General features: G+C 38.7%; 2 protein-coding genes across 2 annotated transcripts in view; both read left to right on the forward strand.

The window, feature by feature from the left end:
* The window catches only part of STUB1 (STIP1 homology and U-box containing protein 1), a 29691-nt gene extending 12638 nt beyond the window's left edge, over window positions 1–17053 (forward strand). Inside the window, exons 2-5 of the mRNA XM_065219777.1 lie at window positions 15472–15812; window positions 15880–15985; window positions 16045–16101; window positions 16172–17053. Of these exons, the coding sequence (XP_065075849.1) occupies window positions 15472–15812; window positions 15880–15985; window positions 16045–16101; window positions 16172–16414 (747 nt within the window). The 3' untranslated portion in view covers window positions 16415–17053. The remainder of the gene's footprint in view (window positions 1–15471; window positions 15813–15879; window positions 15986–16044; window positions 16102–16171) is intronic.
* The window catches only part of Top2 (topoisomerase 2), a 90041-nt gene that overhangs the window by 26140 nt on the left and 38715 nt on the right, over window positions 1–25186 (forward strand). The window lies entirely within an intron of this gene.

Raw genomic sequence — 25186 nt, forward strand, 5'->3', positions numbered from 1 at the left:
ACCTTTCCCCCCACATCCAACATCCCAGTGATTTCTCGTGGAAGCGCAGAGGATTTCTCGGTTTCCTTCACAGCGAGTACCACGTCAACACATTCCTTCCCATTCCCTAGTTGACCTGCATTCGGACACGGCCGGCGCTGGTATTGCTAAATATTAGATCTCCAGTTCTTACACATTGAGGATGAATGTTAGTCCCAAACATCATCTGTTGGTTCTCTGTGTAATTGCAGCTGATCTGGTAATAACAGAGCAGCAACCGTGGGCGGTCAATCTGATTTGATTTGATTTTGATACTTTCGTCGATGCAAGTCCAGCGTGCGTATCATATATGCGCATCTCTTCCTTTCAAACTTATTAGACATTAATCCCTCCAAATATGCGGTGGGTGGTACCGTCCACCAACCGCTGTTTCTCGACTGTCCTTCAACCAATTGCTAATTTTTTGTAGGGGAAATGGCTCTAATGTTGGCCTATGGATCTAAGATTGGGCCCATCGCTAAAAATCTGCTATTTATCAATTTTATCTAGATGAACGCGTCATTGGGACGGTACTGATGGATATTTTTGGTCGCTATTGAAAATTTAGTCGATTGCTGAATTTATGTATGGGCCCAAATTAGGGACATTTAGGCCGATATTACATCCATTTCCCCTATGTGATTAGTGTCTAGTTATCTACAGAAAATCAGCTCAATTGGTTGAAGGATAGCCGAGAAATAGCGATGGGTGGACGGTACCATCCACCGCATATATGGAGGGTTACTGTATACATATATTGTTGCAAAGATTGCAGAAAGAGTATGTACAAACCAACACAAGTTTATTGTGAATAGAAGTTAAATTGAAATCAAAGTCGTTATTTTCAGTATTTATTAGACTTAAATTATTTGGGATTTAGCCCTAATAGTCAACTTAGCCTCAGTTTCCCATATTTCAAGACAAATATTCGGAAGTTGTCACTTTCCGCAGGACACCAACACGTTCAATCTGTTCGGCTTCTTCAAGCACCGAATAGTTTCTCGCTTTGTTCAAGATAATTCAATTACCGCAATTTCCCTACATGCATTTCGTGGTCGTCCAGTGTGCCACTGCTGCTGGTAGATAGAATACCTATAAATAACGTTTGATTAAATAAGAAAGTCTTCGTCATATGGGCACTTGTGTTTTTTTTTTACATTATCGGCCAGGGAAGCCCACCATATGATGCCTTAGTTGTCTGGTGTCGATTACCCAACTGATAGTGTGATTGCGGCGGTTGCACTTTCTGTATTCCGTTTGTTAGTATCGCGAAACGTCGGAAGACATCACGTCACACTGCGACATGAAACGTCATTATCCACCAATAAACCTGAGTCCATTGGCTGTGATTTCTGTTTTCAAGCTGTACGGAACCGAGACAGTTGATTTTTCACTGAAGACGCCGCGCAAAGTTCATTGCGATTCTCTGTTGCGCCCATGTAAAGGATTTTGAACTGCCGTGCGCCTTTTATCAGTCTCAGACACCGCGCCGCGGTTCATGATGATACACACATTGTTTGTGAGTCGTGCATTGCAAACTGCATTTATCTGTGACGTAGTCAATAGGTCTGTTCCCGTACTTGATGTGCTGCTTTTGCTGTAAGAAAATAATATGGTTTCCGGCACCACGGGAGTACGGGGACAGACCTAATGTTTGCCGTGCATTGTTAAAAGCCATCTTTCTCCATCTTCACATTATCACATTTGTGATAAAAAGAAAAAGGTTTGGGCTCTATGGGCAGCACATGAATGACTGGGTGCACGTGATTTAAAAGACAAGGCACAACGATTAGTAGGTATGTGACGACAAACATAGGCAGACTAACAATGGGTGAATGAGGCTAGGGTTGGATTAGTTTCGTTTGTTTGTACCGCCTAGCGTAGAGCAGTGAATAAAAGATTATGCTAGCCTAGATTGGTTGTCTCTATTATAGGTCAGTAAATAAATCATAGTATTGAGCGTAAGCTGCTATTTTCTAAATCTAGATCAACATGTGGATATGGGCTAATCTGCATAGTAAGTCCTGCTGGTTTTGGAGCAACTGTACAGGACTTTTAAATCGATTCAAAGCTTTCTAAATACTATCGACATATATAGCAAGGATGGTATTAATAGGTCACAGCTTATAGCGAATTCGTTTTTTTTTGTTAGGATTGGAACCAGTTCCAACCCAGTGGGAAACCGAACTTTTTGTCAGTGCGAACCTCAATCTGAGGTAGCTTTTAAAGACAAACGATCAAATTGACGTTTGTCAGAAAACAAGCAGACCCAATCTTTATACCCAGTCCAGGTTGGAACTGAATAATAAACGAATTCACTATAAATGATGTGGTCGCTTTGATTAAGCCAGCCACTAAAAAGTCACCATTTTCAACTCAAAGTCTCTGAACGCAATGTTATTCAATGAATGATCTTGCAGTTCGTTGTCGTCTATAGTTCGTTTCTGTAGCGCTTGTCATTTTCGGAGACAGTGGTTGGCCGGAGGTGCTTGGCCAAAGATATTTTAGAAAAAACTTCCAATGGAGTTTTGGAAGGAACTCTAATAGAGTGTTTGACAAGAACTTGAAGTCAATTGTGAGAGTTCAGAGTAAATTTTTAAAGTAGATCTGTGGAAAATTCCATGACGATTGTTAAGAGGATTCATGGATGCGTAAGAAAAATCCAAGCGAAGATATGTTTGAGGGTACAATCATTGCAAATCCGACATGGCACTTATTTCTGACCTATGCCCGAAAATCGTAAACGGCAGATTTAAATGTGCAGTGATCTGAACTGTCAAAACCATAGGTTTTTTTTTTATTTAGATAAAAGTAATTTGTCCAGAATAGATCAGACACGAACCAATTCACAACTTTTGCTTTGAGCTAAATATTTCCCGCGAACACGGAGCCAGATGTCAGTAGTGTGATTTGGTCAGAAATTTTAATGTTTTTGCTATGTTCATTCATGTCGGTTTGTCGGTGGTACAATTCCAAGGGAATTCTGCAAAGAGTGCTAATTGAATTCCTAGTATAATTCCAAAAGAGTTTTTGATGAATTTTTAGGAGAATTTAGAGGAGAACTCTGAGAACTGACAATTCTGAGGAGAATTCAAGTAAATTTAATAAAAAATAAAATAAAACTTCAGTGAATTATTAGAAGAAAATACTTTAAAATTCGAACAGAATCTAAGGATGAATTTCATTTTTTTGAGTGCCATATACAGAATTAGAGAATATACAAAGGGGTAGGTCACTCAGCACATTGTGCCGAAATTAGATTCGGCACATTCATCGGCACACCTTTGGCATACCTTCGGCCCGATCTCGAATGCATTGGATTGTTCTAAATCTAAATAAAATAGGAGCACTGCTGGACAACTGTCATTGAAGTTGTTCGCAACATTACGTGCTGTTGGACTGTATATTCAGAAACATCATCTAATTGAATACACCAGGGGAACTCAGACCAGCTCAAGTGGGCCTCAAGAGAACCAGCTCAAGTGGGTTCAAGAGAAAGAGGCAGTTAATCAGACCCCATTAGTACCCTTAACTCAAATAATGCTGCAACTCACACAAAACCAACTACAGAAGTCTATTAATCATCCTCTATGGTCGGTCTCCAACAATGTTCCCCACCGGTTCCAACTCTTTCCGGCCGCTAATAGACCGTTTCATTTCACAGTACGAAAGGCTAGGTTTCTGATCTGCCTTTGAGGGCATTATAAAACCCTAAAACACAGGACTTTTATTAAGGTTCAATTTACTTTGATGCTTTTTCGAAAAATTCAAGAGCAGTTTTTTTCGACGCATTAGTTCAGATTGCAAAATGCTCGCACTATTCGATTCCTTTTGCTATTCTACACAAAATGACGCGAGCTTTTAGCAATCTGAAATAATGCGTCGAAAAAAACTGCTTTTGAATTTTTCGAAAATGCATCAAAGTAAATTGAACCTTAAAGGGTGTCCACGATGAAATTGCCACACACAAAATTGATTCGCAAATTTCGTTTTCATTCGTTTTCATCCGATTGCCATCAAATTTTCAGGGATTGAGAAATAACTATTAAACTTCATTTTACCATTTTACTCGTATTTTATTTACAGTCCATACGCAAATGCCCGCACCTTGGCCTTAACCCCGGCCATAAGATTCTGCACAACCTGTGAATCAACCGTTTTTTGCATGTAAACCCATACTTTCTTCAGTTCCTCGACTGTCTTCACTACCTTAGGTCGTTTAAGAAGGTGCTGCTTCATAATCGCCCAGTACTTCTCGATGGGGCGGAGCTCCGGAGTGTTGGGAGGGTTGAACATTTTCGGCACGAAATTGACCTTATTGTCCGCATACCACTTCAGCACGTCCTTGGAGCAGTGGCATGAGGCCAAATCCGGCCAGAAGATTGTTGGGACATTGTGGGCCTTCAGGAGAGGAAGCAGCCGCTTCTGGAGGCACTCTTTTATGTACACCTGTCCGTTCATCGTGTCCTGGGTCACGAAAGGTGCACTCCGCTTCCCGCACGTGCAGATGGCTTGCCAAACCAGGAATTTCTTCGCAAATTTGGACATCTTCTGAGTGCGGACATGCTCCGGAACGCTGAACTTATCCTTGGCCGTGAAAAACAGGTTGCCGGGGATCTGTTTGAAGTCGGCCTTCACATATGTTTCGTCGTCCATGATGCAGCATTCAACTTTCGTCAGCATGTTGAGGTACAACTTCCTGGCACGGGTTTTGGCGGACTTGTTCTGCTTCTCGTCGCGATTAGGGGCCTTTTGTACCTTGAACGTTCGAAGCCCAGCCTTAGTTTTGGCCTTCTGGACAAAACTTCGGCTTAGGTGCAGCTTCTTAGCCACATCCCTAACGGAGGCGTTCGGATTTCGGTTGAAGGCCCCAACTACGCGGTTGTGATTTTTGGTGTTGTACGGAATACTTTTTCCTTCACTTCTGGGCTTCCGATCGGTGGTCAACCGTTCCTCGAACCGCTTAATCACTCGCGACACCGTGGAATTCGCGATTCCCAACGTTTTAGCGATGGAACGATGCGAGAGATCCTTGTTCTCGTGATGAATGCGCAAGATTTTATCACGCACGAGCTGTTCTTTCGACTCCATTTCCGCGAGTTTTGATCACAGGACTTTAAAACTTGCAAAATAATGTAAATAATGCACTATGAACTAAATCCACCCAAATTTTTATTAAATTCTACCCAACGGTTAAAAAGTTAGAGCAATTTCATAGTGTGGCAATTTCATCGTGGACACCCTTTAGCCCTTCGAATAGACTTTTATTTAGTAAATTTCTAGCGATTACTAGAGAGAATCTCAAATTTATGTTTGAAGACTTTTGAAATGAACTCTGTGAAGGGAAATGAGTCTAATGGAAATGGCTTAGAACAATCCAATAAAATCCTTTTTTTCGTGTGACAAATTTTGAAGGCTTCGAATACAGAACCAAATTCAAGATCGAAGGAAATGTGATGTTTTCGGTTCGGATAGTAAGTTAGACATGTTGTGGTAGGAACTTTGATTGCACTTCGTTATTTTATGTTATATAATCTTGATCGTAGTTAAAAGTAAGAGGCGAAGAAGAAATATGATTGAAGAAGTAGGCTTTGAAAAGCTGACAAGCGCTTGTGAAAGCATAAAAGCTGACATTCTCAAACTAGCTCCCAAGCTGTAAAGACCACATTTTGAACCTAATATACATTAGTTGTAGTTGTTACGACTGTGGCTTTGCCTGTCTGCCTATCCGCCTAGTCCATATTTTACAACTAGCTGAGTGTACCCGGCCTTGCTCCGGATTCAATATTAGCTTGAGTTTATGCGCCAATTTAAAAAAAGCATGCTATATTGTATGTAGCCCCCCCCCCCCTCTTATCTAAAGGGGCTACCCCCTATGACCTCCATATGCCAAATTTGGTTCCATTTTCTTGATTAGTTCTCGAAGTATGCAGAAATTTCTGTTTTATTTGTATGGGACCCCCCTTTACAGAGGAGGGAGGGGTCTCGAACCATCTTAAGAACCTTTTCCGGCCCCAAAAACCCCTGCATACAAATTTTCACGCCGGTCGGTTCAGTAGTTTTCGAGTCTATAAGGGTCAGACAGACAGAAATTCATTTTTATATATACCTATATAGAAGATATATAGATAGGTTATGGGCCCAGTCAAGGAAGGAATCCCGCTTCTGACCAGATTGAACTATGAAAATTGGCATTTCCGGATCAAGCTATACATGGATGCATTCGAAGTATCTTCTGTACTGACGAGAGAAGTCCCAACTGTTCCTGAAGCTCGCGCGAAATGGGATCAAACGGACAGGAAGGCCCTTGGTTGTTGAATCAGATATTGTTGACGCTTGGATTCTAGAGATCGCAGCATAACTATTGATTATACACCCGGATCGACAAGAGGGGGAACGATGATGTCTACCTTGTCATATACGTCGATGACCCGCTAATCATGGCAGTGCAAATCAAGACGGTCGAAGAAGTAAAGAGGCAGTTATCGCAGTTCTTCAAGATGACGGATTGTGGCGAATTACAACATTTTCTTGGAATGAAAATCGTGTACGAGAGGACATCGGTAAAAATGCACTTATCGTAAGAAGCAAGCTTTGAGAAGGTCTTGAAGAAATTCAATATGAATCATTGTAACCCAACAAAAACCATGGAGAAAGGACTACAGCTGATCCGTAGTGACAGTGAGGCATGAATCGTTGATGAACCATACCTTGAAGTTCTGGGCAGCCTATTATTATGTCGACTCGACCGGACATTTGTTCCCCGCCGGTAAGATTTCTCGGACTATTTCAGTAGTAACCACATTGGACTGCTATGAATCGAGTGGTGAGATATATGAAAGGTACAAGGAATAAGGAAAATGTTTTGGGAATATTCTCGTGACAAGAATTTGGAGCCATTAGTTGGATTTGCTGACGCAGACTGGGCAACGGATACCATGGATCGAAAGTGAGTGAGTGGATTCTTATTCCAGGTTTATGGAAACACATTCTTGTGGTTAAGAAAGAAGCAAACGACGGTGGCCACCTCCTCTAGTGAAACTAAATACGTAACATTGAGCGCTGGTATGGGAGAATCAATTTGGCTATCTGAACTCTTGTGAAGATATCAAAACCTGTGACCATCTATGAAGTCAACCGTGGCTGTATAGGAATGGCCCAAAACCTGGAGTGCAAACGAGCAAAACACATCGACACTAAGCATCATTTTATTCGTGACCACATCGCAGCCGGGCGTGTACGGGTGGAACCTGTTAGGACAGACGAACAAATGGCAAATATTTTTACAAAAGCTTTGAACGTTGGAAGATTCGTAAATCTACGTCGGACTATTGGCCTCCACAATCGAGAAGGGGCGAAGAAGTAGGCTTTGAAACGCTGACAAGCGCATGTGGAAGATCAAAAGCTGGCATTCCCAATATAGCTTCTAAACTGTAAAGACCACATTAAAAATCTAATAAACGTTAATTGTAGTTGTTAAGACTATGTCTTTTCCTGTGTGCCCGTCCGCCTAGTCCATGTATAACAATAATGATCATACTCACACATTTGTCCATGGATTGAGAAAAACACTGATTGACAAAATCACTGATAAGAGTAAAGACATTGACAATCACATGTACAGGTTGGCTCAATAAAACGGTCCCCATTGAAATTCTCAATATTTCATTTATTCCAAAAGTAAGTTTTACGAAAATTGATCAAAATATTCGAGAGTTAGTGTAGATTTATTCAGCATCAGCTTATTCAAAATGGGAGCCTTTTGCTCGAAACATCGTTCCGGGCTCTTTAGCTATCATACGAGCGTCCTTATTGCTTCTTGGCTTAGCATTAGTCGCCCTTTCTATGATGCTCCACATCGCGAAATCTAGCGGGTTAATATCCGGAGAAAAAGGAAGCCACATTTCCTTCGACCAAAAATGATTGAAGTTCTGTTGACACCACGCTTGAACGCGTTTGGCTGCGTGGGCAGGTGCAGAATCTTTAGTGAAGCAAATCTCTGTGCCTGTGAACTCCGACTGGACCCACGGCAGCACCTTCTGTTCAGATATACCTCAATTTGCGGCCGACGTCAAATAGCTTCTCATCCGAATCAATCACCACGACGTCAGGGTTATCCGCGAGCCACTTCTTCGGGATTTTGCTTTTTTCCAACCGCTTATTCTTTGCTGCTTTTGAGAAGAGTTGACGTTGTTGCCGTTTAGAAGGATAGAGGCCAAGATCCCTTTTAACCACGGTTTGCATCGTCATACGTGACTCCTAATAGTCCTTGGCCATTTGATTGATAGACCTTACCGGATTCCGACGAATTTGGTTGGCCACCGCCTTTATCAACGCCCGTGTTCGAACATAACGGGGTCTCCCTGACCCAGGTCTTCTTGAAGCTCCACTTCCATCCTCCAATCGTTTTTTGCATCATCAGGCAAACTTTCGATTCACACCAAGCAGCTTGGTTATCTCACCGACCGACTTCTGTGTCTCCAGCAGCTGCGAGATGCTTCGATTCCCAGTCCATACTTCTGTAACATCACAATATCACAAAACTTTCTTCTTCTTCTTCTTCTTCTCTATTTGAGCTATCATTTGACAGCTCCTGGGAAAGGGCAAAGTGACAACGACTATAAAGCCCTATTGATTTATCTCTTCGTAGCGTATTTGGTTCACGCATGGGTATTTAGCTCCAAAAGACAGGTGTCGTTAGTGTTCGGATTACCCAGTAGTCTCCAAACGAACCGTACACACCCCTGGAGTCACCGACGTTTCAAAATCGAATCAAAAAATTGTTAAGAAAAAAAAGAAAAATCGACTAAATGTCCATTTTAATTTCTCCTAGAAAGGTGCAAACTTCGACGTAAAAATTCAAATCTCTGCTGTTGAATAATTCAATTAAAGTACGGAATCTATTATCGAATGAATATTTTGCTCGTATTCGTCCAAATCTACAACAGTGCAACACAATATGCTCACCATTTTCAGGCTCATCACAAGTTTCACAATTTTCGTCGTCAATTAGCTTCATTTTAGCCTTCCAAACTTTTGACCAGTCGTGACCAGTTAGCAATCTATTCAGCAGCCTTATCTGGTAGTTGTTCAAATTTTTATTGTAAAACCAAGATACGTTTTCGATTGTTTGTTGAAAGTTGAAAAATGTTTTTCCCTTTGAATCAGAATATTCCCGATACCACAGATTTGTTTTATTGTGCATTTTATTTTTAAAAATTACAAAAGCATCTTTTAATAAAATGCAATTGGATATGGTTCTTTTCTCAGTTAATCCTTGTTTAGCTAATCTGTCTGCAATCTCGTTCCCTAGAATATTTACGTGACTTGGCACCCATTGAATAATTGTTTTCCATTAATAAGCTTTGGTAACTATTTGATTTATTAGTTCAGGAATCTTGTTACTATGTGATCCTGTTTCTATTATTTGACACGCTGATTTTGAGTCTGTGTATATAACTGCATTTGAAATTTGATTTTGTTCTATAATGGTTAAGGCTGTATCTATTGCAATTATTTCAGCTGTAGTAATGCAAGTTTCGTTATCCAGTTTATAAGAGTATCTTTGTTTGTTGTTTGAATTATATATTCCTATGCCACAAATTGAACTATCTTTAGAAGCGTCTGTAAATATTGCAGGTTTATTTTTATATTTCCCATTCAATAATCCCAACGTTATCTGTTTAAGTTTAATTGGATTTGTATTCATTTTAGCAGAGGTAACTCCAGGTAAAACTGATTCTATGCTGAGTTGAATATTTCTATTTTGTACATTCATAAGAGGTGAAATTTTATTAAAAGTATTAAGTTCATCTATGTATATTGACTCCAGGTAGGTTAAATCGGTACTTTCATTTACATCTACACGTTTTAACTGGTCAGCAATTGGGTTTTGAGTATGAATGTACCTGGCTATTTCTTTACAGGCAATGAATTGGTGTCTAATTTCTAGTGGTTGTGATGCAGCTATTGCCATTAGAGAATTGATTGGGGTGGTTTTAGTACATCCTGTAATTTTATGTAAGCATTGATTATTTATTGTTTTGAGTATCTGTTTATTGGTTTTGCTAGCGTTATTGTAAATCGTTGATCCATATTCAATTACACTTCTGAATATTGATTTATATATGGTTATCATGGTTTCCGGATGTGCACCAGTTTTTACACTGTTTATTACTTTTATCATGTTAAGACGATCCACTATTTTTTGTTTTGTATTTTTTATGTGTATACCGAAGCTCAAATATCGGTCTAATGTTATTCCTAAGTAAACGTGTGAATTAACTGTTTCTATCTCTTGGCTATCAGTTTTTACGGATAATCTATTGTTACTGCTCTGGAATAGGATTATTTTAGTTTTTTGCGCGTTAACGCTAAAATTTAGTTTATTTAAATTTTCTATTAGTATGTTTGTTTTTTCCTGGACTTTTTTATTCAACTCTTCCAGATTTTTGGCTTTTATTATTAAACCGAAATCATCGGCATATTGCACTAAGCAGGTATCCGAACTAGCAATGCTATGCAAAGATGCAGTATATATGTTAAACAAAGTGGGGGATAAAACATCTCCCTGCGGTAAGCCATTTGATATAAAACGGGACAAAGTTTGGTTTTTCGTTTTGAAAATAATTTTTCTGTTTCTAAGAAATTGAACAATCCATGACGAGATTTCTTCTGGAATTTTAAAATTATGCAAAATTGCCTCTAAGATGTCGCTTTTAACTGCGTTGAATGCATTAGATAGGTCAATGAAGACTATTGCTGTTAACATTTTGTCTCTTTTGTTGTTTTTCACGGAATTTATTACATAGTTTAAACACGTTACAGTTGAGGTGCCTTTACGAAAACCAAAAGATGTGTCCGGAATTAACTGATTAGTTTCTAAATGTTGAACTAGTTTATGTAAAACTGCAGAGTTTATTAATTTTGTAAATATAGGGACTAATGAAATCGGTCTTTTACCTTCCATTGTGGCTTGGTCTTTACCTGGTTTTGATATTGCGACTATTTTAATTGTTTTCAATGTCATTGGAAGATAACAGTCTTTCCAAATTTTATTCAACTGTGTAACTAGACCAATTTTAATATTAGGTTTTAGATCTTTTAACATTGAGTAAGATATCAAGTCTTCACCTGGAGAACTATTTTTCTTTTTTTTATATAATATATCATTAAACTTTTCTAAATCAAACAAATCATAGTTTATACTGAAGTTTGAATCAATATTAAAGTGTGGTTCATTTACGCCAAAATGTTTATCTAAGAAATTGTCCGCCATTTTTTCATCTTCGTATAATATATTGTTAGTTTGGTTTCGTTTTCTTTTACCAGTTAACCTGCCAATTTTCAACCATAGTTCGCTAGAATTCATCGAAGGATTAATTTCTGCCACAAAACTTTTAAAACTGTTATTTTTCGCTTCTTTTTTTAATTTGTTGAAAATTGCTTCTTTTTTCTTGAAAATTATAAGGTTTTCGACCGATGATTTTTTATTGAAAGAACTTCTTGCGACTTTCTTATCTTCCCATGCTTTGCTAAGTTCTTCTGACCACCAGTGTTTGGGAATGTATTTATTTTTCAATACATTTTTTCTATGGATATCTGAAACTTGTTTTTGAAAATCTTCAATACCTTGACAGTTTGCCATTTCAATTTGATTTAAATCTTGTCTTATTTTCTTATAGTTGTAGACTATTTTAGTTTTTTCAGGAGTACCATTATTGAATTCTATTTCGATTAACAGATGATGGCTTCCTATACTATAGTCAAGGGCTCTCCATGTGAAGTCAGTGACTAGGTTTGGTGTGCAAAGAGTGAGGTCTATTGATGTAGGGCTTCTACCTATTTGAATCGGGACAAAAGTTTTTGAACCGTCATTGAGTAAAATTGTATTATAATCATTTATGATATCCATTACAATCTTTCCTTTTGCATCACTGGTGTCATTACCCCATGCAATATGATGGGCATTGAAATCCCCTGCAATAATGGTTTTATTAAACTGCTTTAAAAAGTGGAATAGATTGCTTAGATCTGATTCTAACTCTGTTTTAGTTATAGACGGAGCTATATAAACTGAAACAAGAACCATATCCAACGCGTAGATTTTAATTGCTATTGTTTGCATAGAGTTCGAAGTAGTGGGTAAATCAACTATATTATATCCTAAGGTGTCTTTAAGAAATATTGCACATCCTCCGTAATTATCTGGTCTAGATTTTAAAAATCTGTGGTATCGGTAAATGTTGTACTTACTTGTATCTTCTAAATCTGGATTGGTCCATGTTTCTGAAATGAAGGCTGCTGAATAGTCACCAACCCCCAAGACTCGTTGTAATTCATCTTTATTTTTACTCAAGCTTTGTATGTTGCACTGTAAAAACTTGAACTGAGCCATTTCTGTAAAAAAATAAAAAATAATAACAAAAAATCAATCTATATGACATTAATTAGACATCCAGCTGTCAACGAAATTTCAATTTATGACTTGGTCAAAATGTAAATATTTTTTTGAACATTCTTTGATTCTTTCTTTCGTCTCCTCGGTAACATCAGGGATCTGAAGCAGTGCCGTGTAGAAAGTCATGAGTTCTCCTTGCACGTTCCGATACGCAGCCTCCTGTGCATCTTCTTTCGCTTTTTTGTACATCGATTGACATTTTTCTGCACTCGTGGTAGCGTAAGGATTGTTCAATCCGGTTCCGCAAATTTTGTCTGATGGTTTACTTGTTGTTGGATAAACCACGGAGCTAGACAAAGAGCTCGCCTCCATATTTCTGCTGTTGGTCGTACTGTGCTCTGTTTTCTTCCTCTTTACAATCGTATGGCTGTGACCTTGATACTCCTGATTCTGTACTCCATTGCTGCGTGTTGTTTTGTTTCTGTTGGTGTTTTGCTTGTGCACATAATTTCCAGCTGTCATTTTTGCGAAACTTTCCGGGATGGTAGGGTATTCGTCAGCGTTCGCTAACAGTTCGTATTTGTTACTTGATAGGATCGTTGGTACTAGTTCCCTTGCTTCCACGTACGTTAGGTTTTGTTTTGCCATCAATCTCTTGATTCCTGCTTCACGTTCACGTGCCGGACATTCCGGATCTGTACTGCGGTGATTGGAGCTGCGGCAATGCAGGCATTTGACCTCATTCTTACATTGGTTTGATTCTTCGTCGTGTACCTGTGAACATTTTTCACACCTTTTCCTGGATTTGCAGTTGTCTTGCTTATGTCCGTAGCGATGACAGTTATTGCACATTTCCGTCCGTCGTATGAAAGGCTGCACCTTTGCTGTGATTCCAAATAACTTGATTTTCTCCGGCAGGTTTCTCGCTCTGAACGTAATACTGACTCGATTTGACGCTTCCTTTCTGCTTTTTTCTCTTACCCATCGATTCATTCTGTAGATATCCACCACCGGCGTGTTGCTTTCGATCTCCTGTTTGATGTCTTCTATGTCGATTTCTGGATCTACTCCGCTCACAACTCCTTTTATGCACACCAGATGGCGTGGAACATATGCGTGGTATCCTCGATCGCGTAGCATTTGTTCTCCAACCAGTAAATTGGCTTGCATCCACGAACTGACAAATACAATAATCTTCTTTCTTCCCAAATACTTCATTTCCTCGATGTAGTTGCGATAACGTGGCAGTTTCCTCAATAATTGTCCAACTGAGAATTTGTTAATCGTTTTTGATTTTTCCTGGATCTCGATGTAGATTCTGTATGGTGCTTCATCATCTGCAGTGTACAGGTATGACTCATGCTCGTTTTGGTGTTGGTTGTCGTCCATTTTGTTTTCGCCATCTTTCCTTGGATCTTGCTTGTCGGGGGGCTCAGTACCCCCGCCGACTGCAGCCATCTTGTAGGAACTTGATCACGTTTCTTTTTCTGTTAGTTTCTGTTCTTGGAAGCACTTATTGTTTTATCAATTCACGAGAAAAAGTTTTTCACGACTTCAGCGAGAATCCACAAAATTGTTCGTTAGAAAATTTCACTTTCAAAAAAAAAAAAAAAACTCAAAAATAACACCGGATTAGCGTAAGTAACAACCTTCCGCAATGACAAAACTTTTATCACGCTGATTACTAACCAGGGGAACGTATTTACACTTATGTAGAGAATCAGATACGGACTCGGGTTTGTTTACAAATTTTTGACAGTTCAAACCAAGGGGACCGTTTTATTCAGCTACCCTCTATGCTGACACTGACTGACAATGATCCACACAAAACTTTGAGAAGGTTATGTGAACTGATTTCGAAAGCCCGGTGTTTAATCGGGCAGTCCAAGTCCAAATGATGGTCTACAGAACCCTCATAAACCAAAATGGTTGCTTGGACCAATAGGTTAATCTATCCGGCATATTCACTCAAAAACTTTCTAAACCCCCGATCATTGCAATCCTATGGGGATAAAACAATTTTCCCTGGTTCATAAGTCATGCCGAATGGAATTCTTAAGTTCTTTTTGTCTTTTGATCGTGCATATACAGTAGCGCCAAACGCATACTGTGGTGGGTTCGAAACTTGACCATCTATATTGATCAATTGAACACAGGCCGAAACCATAACTTCATAGCAATAAAAATAATTCTGCAAACCAAAATAACGCGATTCACTTGTCCAACGTTCCATACTGATGGTACGGAAATGAACAGAACGTGTCTGCAATTGCTATTGTAAATTGGTGTTGTATTTTTAGCTCCACCGACCAGACGCGTTCCTGTTGTGGGTATGTCCCATTCACCTGCCTCCCTTTCCCACTCTGGTAGAGCAACCGGTAGCTTCTGCAACATTCTAGCTGGATAACGCACAACATTTCAGTTTCGCTAGAGAACGGTCGATTTTCGTGGCATCCATTCACATGCCAAGAAACATCACACCACATTTTCCCCCCGGCGACTACAAACAATGTTACTATCATCACCCTGTCCGTCACGTTTCCATTCAGCGAAAAAGAGAAAAACAAAATACCTACTGAAAAAAACGGAATTAGAAAACCGAACACGGTGGACAAAACCCGAGCGTGGGTGAAGTTGTTGGCTCGCATGTGCATGATGCAGCGTAAAATAATTGGTTCCTAGTCCTAGAACAACAACATCCGTTATTATGTACATAGGAATGAACGCAAAAATAGCCGGTGTTTGCTGCTGCATGATTACGGCAAATGGCAGTAACGGGCAACAACGATGGGGGTCAAAAAGTGTCAAAGGTGACGTCCATTAGAACAGAAATCCCGGCGGCAATTGTCATTTGTTCCATTTGCTGTTTGTTTAGCGACGTTCTTTGTCTATTTCGAGCTGCCGTAAGTCCTTGCACATGCCTCTGGTATTGTAATTAAAAGAGCATGTCGAGAGCACTACGCTACGAGTTTTTACGATGAAACACTTAAATACTGCTGCCGAAACGAATTCCATTGAACTTAGCCCATTTTCTGGTTCCTTCTTTTTTGCAGATCAAAAATCCAACAAATGCCACCTACTTCACCAACCGAGCCCTCTGCCATATCAAGATGAAACGATGGGAATCGTCCTGCACTGACTGCCGGCGTGCCCTAGACATGGATCCGAACCTGGTCAAGGGCCATTTCTTCCTCGGTCTCAGCCTGATGGAGCTGGAATCGTACGACGAAGCCATCAAACATCTGATGCGAGCACACGATCTGGCCAGGGAACAGAAGCTGAACTTCGGAGACGATATTGCCTCACAGCTCCGGTTGGCACGGAAAAAACGCTGGAACATTCAGGAGGAAAAACGCATCTGCCAGGAAATCGAACTGCAGTCCTACCTGAATAGGTGAGTCTTGGTAGCATTTGTGGGGAATTGTGCATCATCACGGATTCCGATTGAACACCATTTACAGGCTCATCAGTGAGGATATGGAAAACAGGCTCGCCAAGCTAAAGCTAGATGACACACTAAACGAGGATTCTGTGAGAGATAAAACCATGGAAATTGAACTTGAATGTGTATGTTCGGTCATATTGAAATCCTGAAACGTTTGTTCTATAAGTTTGCTACCTTACAGGAAAATCACACCACCGAATTAAACAACATTTTCGCAAAAGTAGATGATAGAAGGAGGGTAAGAATTTGCAATCACTTCTTGACTTCGACCGGCACAATACTAACTCCTTAAAATCGTACATTTCCAGAAACGAGAAGTACCTGATTACTTGTGCGGTAAGATAAGCTTCGAGCTGCTAGTGGACCCCGTCATCACTCCATCCGGTATGACCTACGAGCGGAAGGACATCGAAGAGCACCTGCAACGGGTAGGCCATTTTGACCCGGTGACTCGGGTCAAACTAACCCAAGATCAGCTCATTTCCAATTATTCCATGAAGGAGGTGGTCGATGCCTTCCTAGGAGATAATGAATGGGCTCTAGATTACTAGAAAAAAAGTGCAGAAACCTCCTACTACACCTACATAAACCTACCTAGCTCCTATTGAATAGTGAATGCAAATAAGAGATACAAAATAAAAGCGACGACGACAGAGGATAAGGCTAACTAACAGGTATGTTGGAACACTTTCTCGATTCTTCACCGCGCGGGAAGTTTGTTTGAATTGCAGTCCGGCTTTGAAGAGAAGATTTCAAACAATTTCTTTCGACTTTGGCTAAAATTGTTACAATTTTCATCGTTATAATAAATCGTCCTACCTGCCGTCTTACTAAATAAATCTATCCTCACTCAAGCCAAAATCACCAGAATCGTATAGATGTGAATTGACGAGATTTAGTTCGGTTACCTTTTGTACGCTCAAAGCAAAATTTTCCACCGTTTAGTGCAACAACAGCAACAACATGAGTGATGATTTATGGTTGGATTGTTAGAAAATTTTCATTCATTTACATTGTTTAATGTTATACCTTGAAGAAGGCAGACGTATGAGAAAAATTGATGGCAGTGATTGGGAGAAACAGTATCCGATAAAATTCTTCACTTAGTGATTCTTTCTTTTTTAGTTTTAAGTTGTGTAAATTCGAAAATCTATCGTAAGTAATTAGCGAATAAAATATGTTTATTTCGACGGATTGTTGAACGCTGGATTTATCCGAAATCACCTTTGATCGATGTTTGGGTACTATATACGCGTACAGGGTGGCCCACTCATATACGTTAGCCAAGCGTTTCTACATCTATAGATATTAGAGTGGGTCATCGTTAGGAGGGATGGGGGCAAAAAGACCATACGGGGCGAGATGGGCCACCGTTCGTTTGGGCATCATACCTATTAACTCAACCTAATGTTTTTACAAACTTGTTGAAAATGCTTCTAATATGCATCTCCATGAAAATCTCTCTATATGTAGTTTTAAAACGAAAATTGTTGTAGTGTAAATATTTAATATCCACTTGTCCGTTCATTTGTTAGTGAGGATATGTTGTTTGAATTATTAGTCCAACTGCTATATTATTTCTACATAAAACTTTTATTTGAAATATCAAACTGCCATTCGGGCATATAGAAAACACAGAAAAGGGATTCCATCCAGAATGAGCTGAAAAAACCTGAAATCGTGCTCGACCATCTTCGAGTTGGATGATACTTTGCCCATATTTTCAGTATGATATAGCAAGTATTTTCCGCAGGAGAGGAGACCCTTTTGACACAAGGGTAATTTTTGAAAAGGGCCTATGTGTTTTTGCACATACTTTTAAAAAAAATGTAGTTCGAAAACAGTTGGTTGTAGAAAAAAATTTACTAAGAAGGAGTTGTAGGAAACTAATAAGGCTTTATAAAACAAATATACACGGAATTTGTTTTTTCGTTTTTTTACAAAAAAAAAATTAAAAATAAACCTCAAAATTCAAATCACAAAAAAAAAACGTATTTTTGATTTTTTTTTTATATTTTTTTTTTATAAAAACTTGAATAGAAAGCAGAAGTTTTGATAACAACTCTAGGATGGACAAACTTTCAATAAAACAGTTTTTCTAAGAGCAACTTTTGAGGCATTTTTGAAAATTTCATTATTTACGACAAAATGTTCAGTTTGATGTTAGTATATGATTATAAAAATCATTTCAAACGATAGTGCCCATATCGATAAACTTCCTAAATATAACCGTTTTCGAGATATTTCAAATTTACTTTCATCAAAATCATTTTTTTTTTGTAGAAAATATGCCATTTTCATAAGTTAATCGTGATTCTCCATCAGCATTGATAAGTTTAGCAAGATACACATATATTTACCTTCAATTTGTCTTTTGACGATTGAACGATCAGACAACCCGTTTAGAATTAACAGGGGGAATGAAAACACTATTATTTTAAATAGGGGGAGAGGTAGCTCATCGATTCTTCCGGTTCGCCTCCTAGCATCGTGCTAAAAGGTACCAGGCGATAACCAGGGTAGTTGATCGATAGCTCGATGACGTCATTTCGTTGGCGTCTGCAATGGGAAATTCTCATAGCAGGCGTTGACGATGGGACGTTGTCGAGTTGTTGAATAGCAACTATCGTGGTAACTCACCGATTACCTGTCGATCTGCCAAATTTTGAAAGACGTCTGCATTGAATTGTCTCATATAATAATATTCCGCCCACTATATCACAAGAAATTGCGAGTAGCTGAGTGGAATGGAGATAAGTTAAGCATTGGGTACAGGACCAAGTCTCCCCTGGGTGGTGCCAAAAAATGAGCGCAATAGAATCATCAAGTTGCCATAAGGCACGGAATGAGACTATTGCATGGCTGGGTAGTCAAAGTCTTCCATTCGTTAGTCATTTCAGGTGGATTAGAACAGGTTTAGGTGGGCGTTGGTCAGATTTGGATTTTTCAGATGTAATCCTGGATAGGACCCTGTCATTGAACGTCGCGTGAAAGTGGAACTTAATGAAGGCCTAAGTACTTTTTCGTAGTTTTTAGTTTTCGGATTTGAAAGATCGTCGGTTACAGTGGCCTGCTTACTGAGCAGAAAAACGCTGTCCCAGGTCCTTACATATCAAAGAGATTCATGGTAAAATCGCTTGTGTATCGTGTATTTTGCGAAACTCGTTGTTGTCGTTGGTTCCGGGTTTGAATGGATCCACAAATTTGAGCAACGGTATTATGTGATATGAGGGGCTCGGTGGCCTTAGAGCAACCGTTTTTGCTTACTGAGCAGAACATCATGAGTCTAATCTCAGGCCCATCCACATTCAAGATTCGTCAATCGTTTTATTTGTTAATATGACTACATGGTAATAACAGCAACTCGGTGATTAAAAAGGTGCTCGTCTGCCTAGTGGCAAACGTTTTTGCTTACTGAGCAGAAGACCGTGGGTTTAGTCCCAAGCTCCTTCGCGTTATATGATCGTTAGGACATCAATTCAGCTTATCGTTTACCAAAACGAACCCTGCTGCAAACCCAACCCTCTTATCCAACATCCCAGTGATTCCTCGTGGAAGTGCAGAGGTGTTCTCGGTTTCCATCAAAGCGAGTGTCATGTCAACACAATCCTTCCCATTCCTTTCTTGACCTGTGTTCGGGCGCGGCCGGCGCTGGTATTGCCTAATTTAAGATCACCAGTTTTTACACATTGAGGAGGATTGCTAGTCCCAAGCATCGTCTATTGGTTCTCTGTGTAATTTCAGCTGATCTGGCAGTAACAGAGTAGCAACCGTGGGCGGTCAATCAAGCTCAAGCTCAAAAAATGAAAACACTATTATTTTAAATATAGAAACCAACACAAGATAAGTTGCACTTATTTTAATCCTATTTAAGTTGTTAATATTGATGTACCTATCCATCTTATTATTTTAGGTACATTATAATGTCTTCCATGGTATTTTTCATGAAAAAAATAGCTTCTCTGTTAGAGTAGCTTCATTACCAAAACAATATTTATACCTGAATATCCAAATGGTACCTACGTTTGTATATAAGCATGACCATCCTTTTGAAAACAGACATCACTAAAAAAATCTTTATGAGTGAACAAGTATAATTTGAATATGGAATTCAAGAAGGTCGAGTGTTGCAAGCCGTTTCCTAATAAACGGTGTTCGTCAAAGCATCGTAAATTATCCGAAAATTTGATTGAAAAACATAAGTTCCTAGAGTGGAAATTTAATTTGGATACAGCTCTAACAATCTGTGATACGTGTCGCTTGAATTTAAATAGAATCGAACCATGTGCTGAAAATCCGCAGCCATCTACATCTCGACATGGCCTCGAAGAAATACCATCAACTACGTCAATAACAACAGCATCATCTCAGGATAATGGAGAGCAACAATTTTCCAGGACGCATAATATTGAGCTATTCAACAAGGGCATAGCTGGTATCAACGTATCGCCAATATCGACAAAAAAATTCCAGAATGTTAACTATCCCCGGCGAAAGCATATGGACATTACCAATGGCATTAAGAAACGCATCTTCGGTTTTCAAGCGGAAGAAGATGACCTGGAGCAACTAAAATTGAAAGCTGCGCAACACAATGAGATGATCGGACAACTGAAGGAGAGATTTGCTGATCCAGGTTCATCGAGAGACGATCAAATAAGGATTCTGACGATTTTGCCGAAATCTTGGTCAACGCAAACGGTAATGGACGAGTTTGAAACAAATAAATACATTGTATTGCAAGCTTGATGCTTGGCAAACGGGAAAGGAGTATTGGCCACCCCCAACGAAAGGTTAGGACACGGTTTGGATCCCGAAATTAAAAACGAGGTATTGCAGTTCTTCGAAAGCGACCAGATAAGCAGAGCCACGCCAGGACTAAATGATTACGTTTCAGTGAAGAAGGAAGGTAAGAAGATTCATATTCAAAAGCGACTTTTAGTTCATCAAATAAAAATATATCCAACGAAAAGGCTTATGTACAAATTATTATTATTAAAGACGATCGAAAGTAATAAATGTAAGATGCAAATAAAAACGCATGGGTACTTCATTTATTTATCTTATTTATATTATAAGTTTAAAACCAATTTTTCAATAGTCTATTGGTAAGTTGAAGGTAAGTACATGCATATCTTGCAAAACTTATCATATTTGATGGACAATCACGTATAACTTAAGAAAAGGGCATATTTTCTACAAAAAAATGATTATGATGAAAGTAAATTTGAAATATCTCGAAAACGGTTACATTTAGGAAGGTTATCGATATGAGCACTATCGTTTGAAATGATTTTTATCATCATATACTGACATCAAACTGAACATTTTGCCGTAAATAATGAATGTTTCAAAAATGCCTTAAAAGTTGCTCTTAGAAAAACTTTTTTATTAAAATTTTGTCCATCCTGGAGTTGTTTTCAAAACTTCTGCTTTCTATTCGAGTTTTTATTAAAAAAAATATAAAAAAAATCAAAAATACGTTTTTTTTGTTATTTGAATTTTGAGGTTTATTTTTAATTTCTTTTGTAAAAACACGAAAAAAAATCCGTGTATATTTTTTTTATAAAGCCTTATTAGTTTCCTACAACTCCTTCTTAGTAAATTTTTTTCTACAACCAACTATTTTCGAACTACATTTTTTTTAAAGTATGTGTGCAAAAACACATAGGCCCTTTTCAAAAATTACCCTTGAGTCAAAAGGGTCTCCTCTCTAGCGGAAAATACTTGGTCTATCATACTGAAAATATGTGCCAAGTATCATGCAGATCGAAGATAGTCGAGCTTGGTGACTGACCGATTTGGCGTGGAATTGGTTGCGATTAGTACCTATTCTTTCCAACTCCAACAACCCTTTCGATGGACACCAGAAAAAAAAACAACCAAAGGTCCTTTTCAGGGCCAACAACCAACAAACAAACGGCCCTTTTCAGGGCCACCAAGTCAAATAGAGAAGGAGTTTATGTAGTAGATTTTCGAATAATTAAAAGAACTAAGAGCAAACCTCGGAGCAAACACGTTTATTTCGACCACTCACGGCCTTTGCACTACATATTCCAGATCTCAGATGTAAACTATTCATCACCTGTTTCTCTTACCATCGGCCAATACTTACTGATATAGGTAAGTAGTAGTATCATCATTCGGTATTTAATGACACATACAAACTTTTAAAATTACAGGTATCAATAATCACTATTTTTTCATCAGCTACACGGTAGCCGTCCCAAACGATCAAAAGGACACCAGAAAACAAATAACGAACCCTTCTCAGGGCCACCATTCGAAAAACAACCGGCTCTTTTCTGGGCTACCAATTAAAAAACGGGAAGAGTTAACATAATAGAATATCGATCAATTAACACCCCGAACACGATGCCTTCGGTAAAATGTGTAACGTCAAATTGGCAATATTTGAAACATCATTGCTCATCAATTTATCAATACATTTTAAATCTATTGACACCGAAAATATCTCTAAAGTCTGTTATTTGAAATGGCGAGATAGATTTGAGATTTAACAATAAATGGCTGAGCTATGGTTTTTCAAACATTGTAAGTTTCCCGTTACATATTTTACCGGAGGCATCGTGTTCGGAATGTTAAAAGAACTAAAGGCTTAACATATTTGTTCCGTCCACTAGCGGTCCTACGCCAAGACTCTTCTACTTTTTTCTACGCTCCTCTTACATGGTGACTGTCTCGTCACCATCCACGTCCACTAGGAGCGCTGTAATAAATAAAAGAGTTTGTTCCATTACTTAGTGGGCCACAGTTTAATCGTTTGATGCCATGTAGTAGTAATGCAAATGGTATGTTTAAGCAATGAAAACAGTTTTTATTTAGCCCGGATTAATATTTAAAATCGCGAATTTCTTTTGAGGAATCGCAAATTTCGCGGACCCAATTTTTGAAATCTTCTAACAGCCCTGTAAATGACGTAGCATATTTTTGACAATTTTGGACCCGTGCAAAGTTGTTTATTATTTTTCTTGGGCTAACCTCAAAATGTATGTAATTCGATCTGTCAAAATGAGTTTGACAGCGGTTTGTTATGTATTTTTCTCGGATTTTACAACCAGACGTTAAAATTTCTATACCTAATACATTGCCGGTCACAACTTCTGAAAGCAACCCTACGTCCCTTGTGGACGGTTCCTTAGACAAATTTCAAAATTCTGAGACATTTAACAGCACTTCTTATTTCGGATTTCATAAAATTGTCTAAATTATGTTAATTATGTTAATAGTGGGGGGCAGTATCACTTGTTTCCTGAATTTGAAATAAAGTGCTGCGAATTTTTTCAGTGACGTCGATTACTTGTATTCCTTTTTTTTACCAAATTTAGCTTTTTTGTATGAAACCGTAAAAAATATGTTAGGCAACCGGAAAAACCCGGGAATTTAATTTCTTATATAGTGTGGCCACCCTAATGATTCCATTCATTAGTACGTTTTAGTAGTCGGGGCCGCATCAGTACTTTAATCATTTGTTTTCTCCAACAGTACTATTATCATTACTTCGAGAAGCTGCACTGCCTGTAACCGCATATCAGTCTTATATGACTTTGCGTTAGATGTAGCATCTTGGCCTTATTTTTCATCGTATTTTAAAAGGTAATTATAAAATTTAGTTTTTTGTTCTAGAAAATGTCAAAAAATATCAGGTCGATTTGTCCCATCTTGAAAGTAACCGCATATGAGTCCCATTATTGAAATACTAGTTGAATAATTATCGAGGGGGACGACTCTATCTACGATGCAGAAAATATTGTGTTTTGCTGTGGCTAGCTGCGCGTACGCTGAGTAGATAGAAAGGAGATTTATCACGATTTTGAAGATTTCCTGCAAAAAGATGATGCGCGATGCAAATAGATGCGAGTAATGAAAGAAGATTTTTCGAAGATTTATTCGCTAGTGTGAGATTTTTTGAGCATCTAGAATCGAGATTTAGATGTGTCGCCCCCCTCGATAATTATGTCAATTTTCTATTATGATTATTTTATTTTATTTTTTGTATGTTTGATATTTTTAATTAATAGGATAAATAACAAGAACAATAATGTCAAAACAAAATTATACGTAACAAAAAAAAAAGTTCAAAATCTGCCAATCATTTTTCTCCTTCGGTTTGGGGTAGTTCCATCCAGAATGCCTTCTTTTCTTCCTCCAACAATGGTAAAATAGTTTTCAGTAGTTCGCTTTTCCTTTCAGCGTCAATTCCTCGAGGTTGACTCTTCCTTTTCAAGTGGTCTTCCAAATTGAAGCCATCAGCCGAAATAAGCTTTTTCTGGTTGTTTGTAAATATATTGCAGCTATTCAGGTCACCGCCATCTACTGAGCATTTGTAGTGCAGATTCCATGAACCTTTTTTTACGACAACACGCCTAATATTGTCGATATACGGGCGAGGTTTGACCTTATTAAGCACGTATTGTGAAATAATGAAAACACTGGGGAAAAAATGTTCCGGCAGCATGTCGAATACCTCAACGTTTCCTTTAGCGTTTCCAACCGCGGTTTTGAAATTCGGGTACGTAATAAAAAATTTCAGAACCAATTCCTTCAAAAGAATATTTTTGGAATTCACCAGAATCATCATATGAAGGAAAAGGTTCCAATTCTTATTTTGGGCCGCACAATTGTCCAACCATAGGACAAGCTTTTCCACGCCTCCGAATCTTTCGATAACCCGATGAAAACATCTGATTATATCGTTGGAGGAACGACCGCTCACTGGTTCATTCCATACACACGCGACTACTGGTATAGTCCGAGTGTACTTGCCGACAGGAGCGAAAGTTTCATTGAATGCAATAGCCGCTGTGGAAAAACGACCGTTTTTAGACCGTCCAATCGTGGCAACTGTATAACCTGTGAAGAAGCAATTTTTATGTTATTACAAATCGTTACAAATTACAGATTTTGTAGGTCGACCGCTAATACTACATGTCCAGGCATAACTGAATCTCCGTCCTCTCGATACTCTGCTCGGGCTGCTTTGGCCAACTGAAGGTGCTTTTGGTATTTTTCGCATATAGCACAAGAGCTATTCGGGACTGAAACCTCTGCTGAATGTCTAGACGTTTTTATATGCTGCATTGCTGAAATACATGTCTCACACTCTTGATGTCCCAGTTTGACCATTGAAATATTAATCTTTTTCAGTATTCGGCAGTAAAACTGGTAGCTTACATCAGTCTCGTTTGTTTGGTTATAGTTCCGGTGCATTTTCTTGATAGATAAGTCCGACGGCAAATACAACCGATTCGGAGCGTGCGTGCGAAATGGCCGGATTGTACTTAGCGATGTGTGCTTTGACG

This window comes from Ochlerotatus camptorhynchus, unplaced genomic scaffold, assembly GCF_037179485.1.
Source record: "Ochlerotatus camptorhynchus isolate MF236.1 unplaced genomic scaffold, CSIRO-AGI_Acam_v1.1 ptg000111l, whole genome shotgun sequence".
NCBI classification, from domain to species: domain Eukaryota; kingdom Metazoa; phylum Arthropoda; class Insecta; order Diptera; family Culicidae; genus Ochlerotatus; species Ochlerotatus camptorhynchus.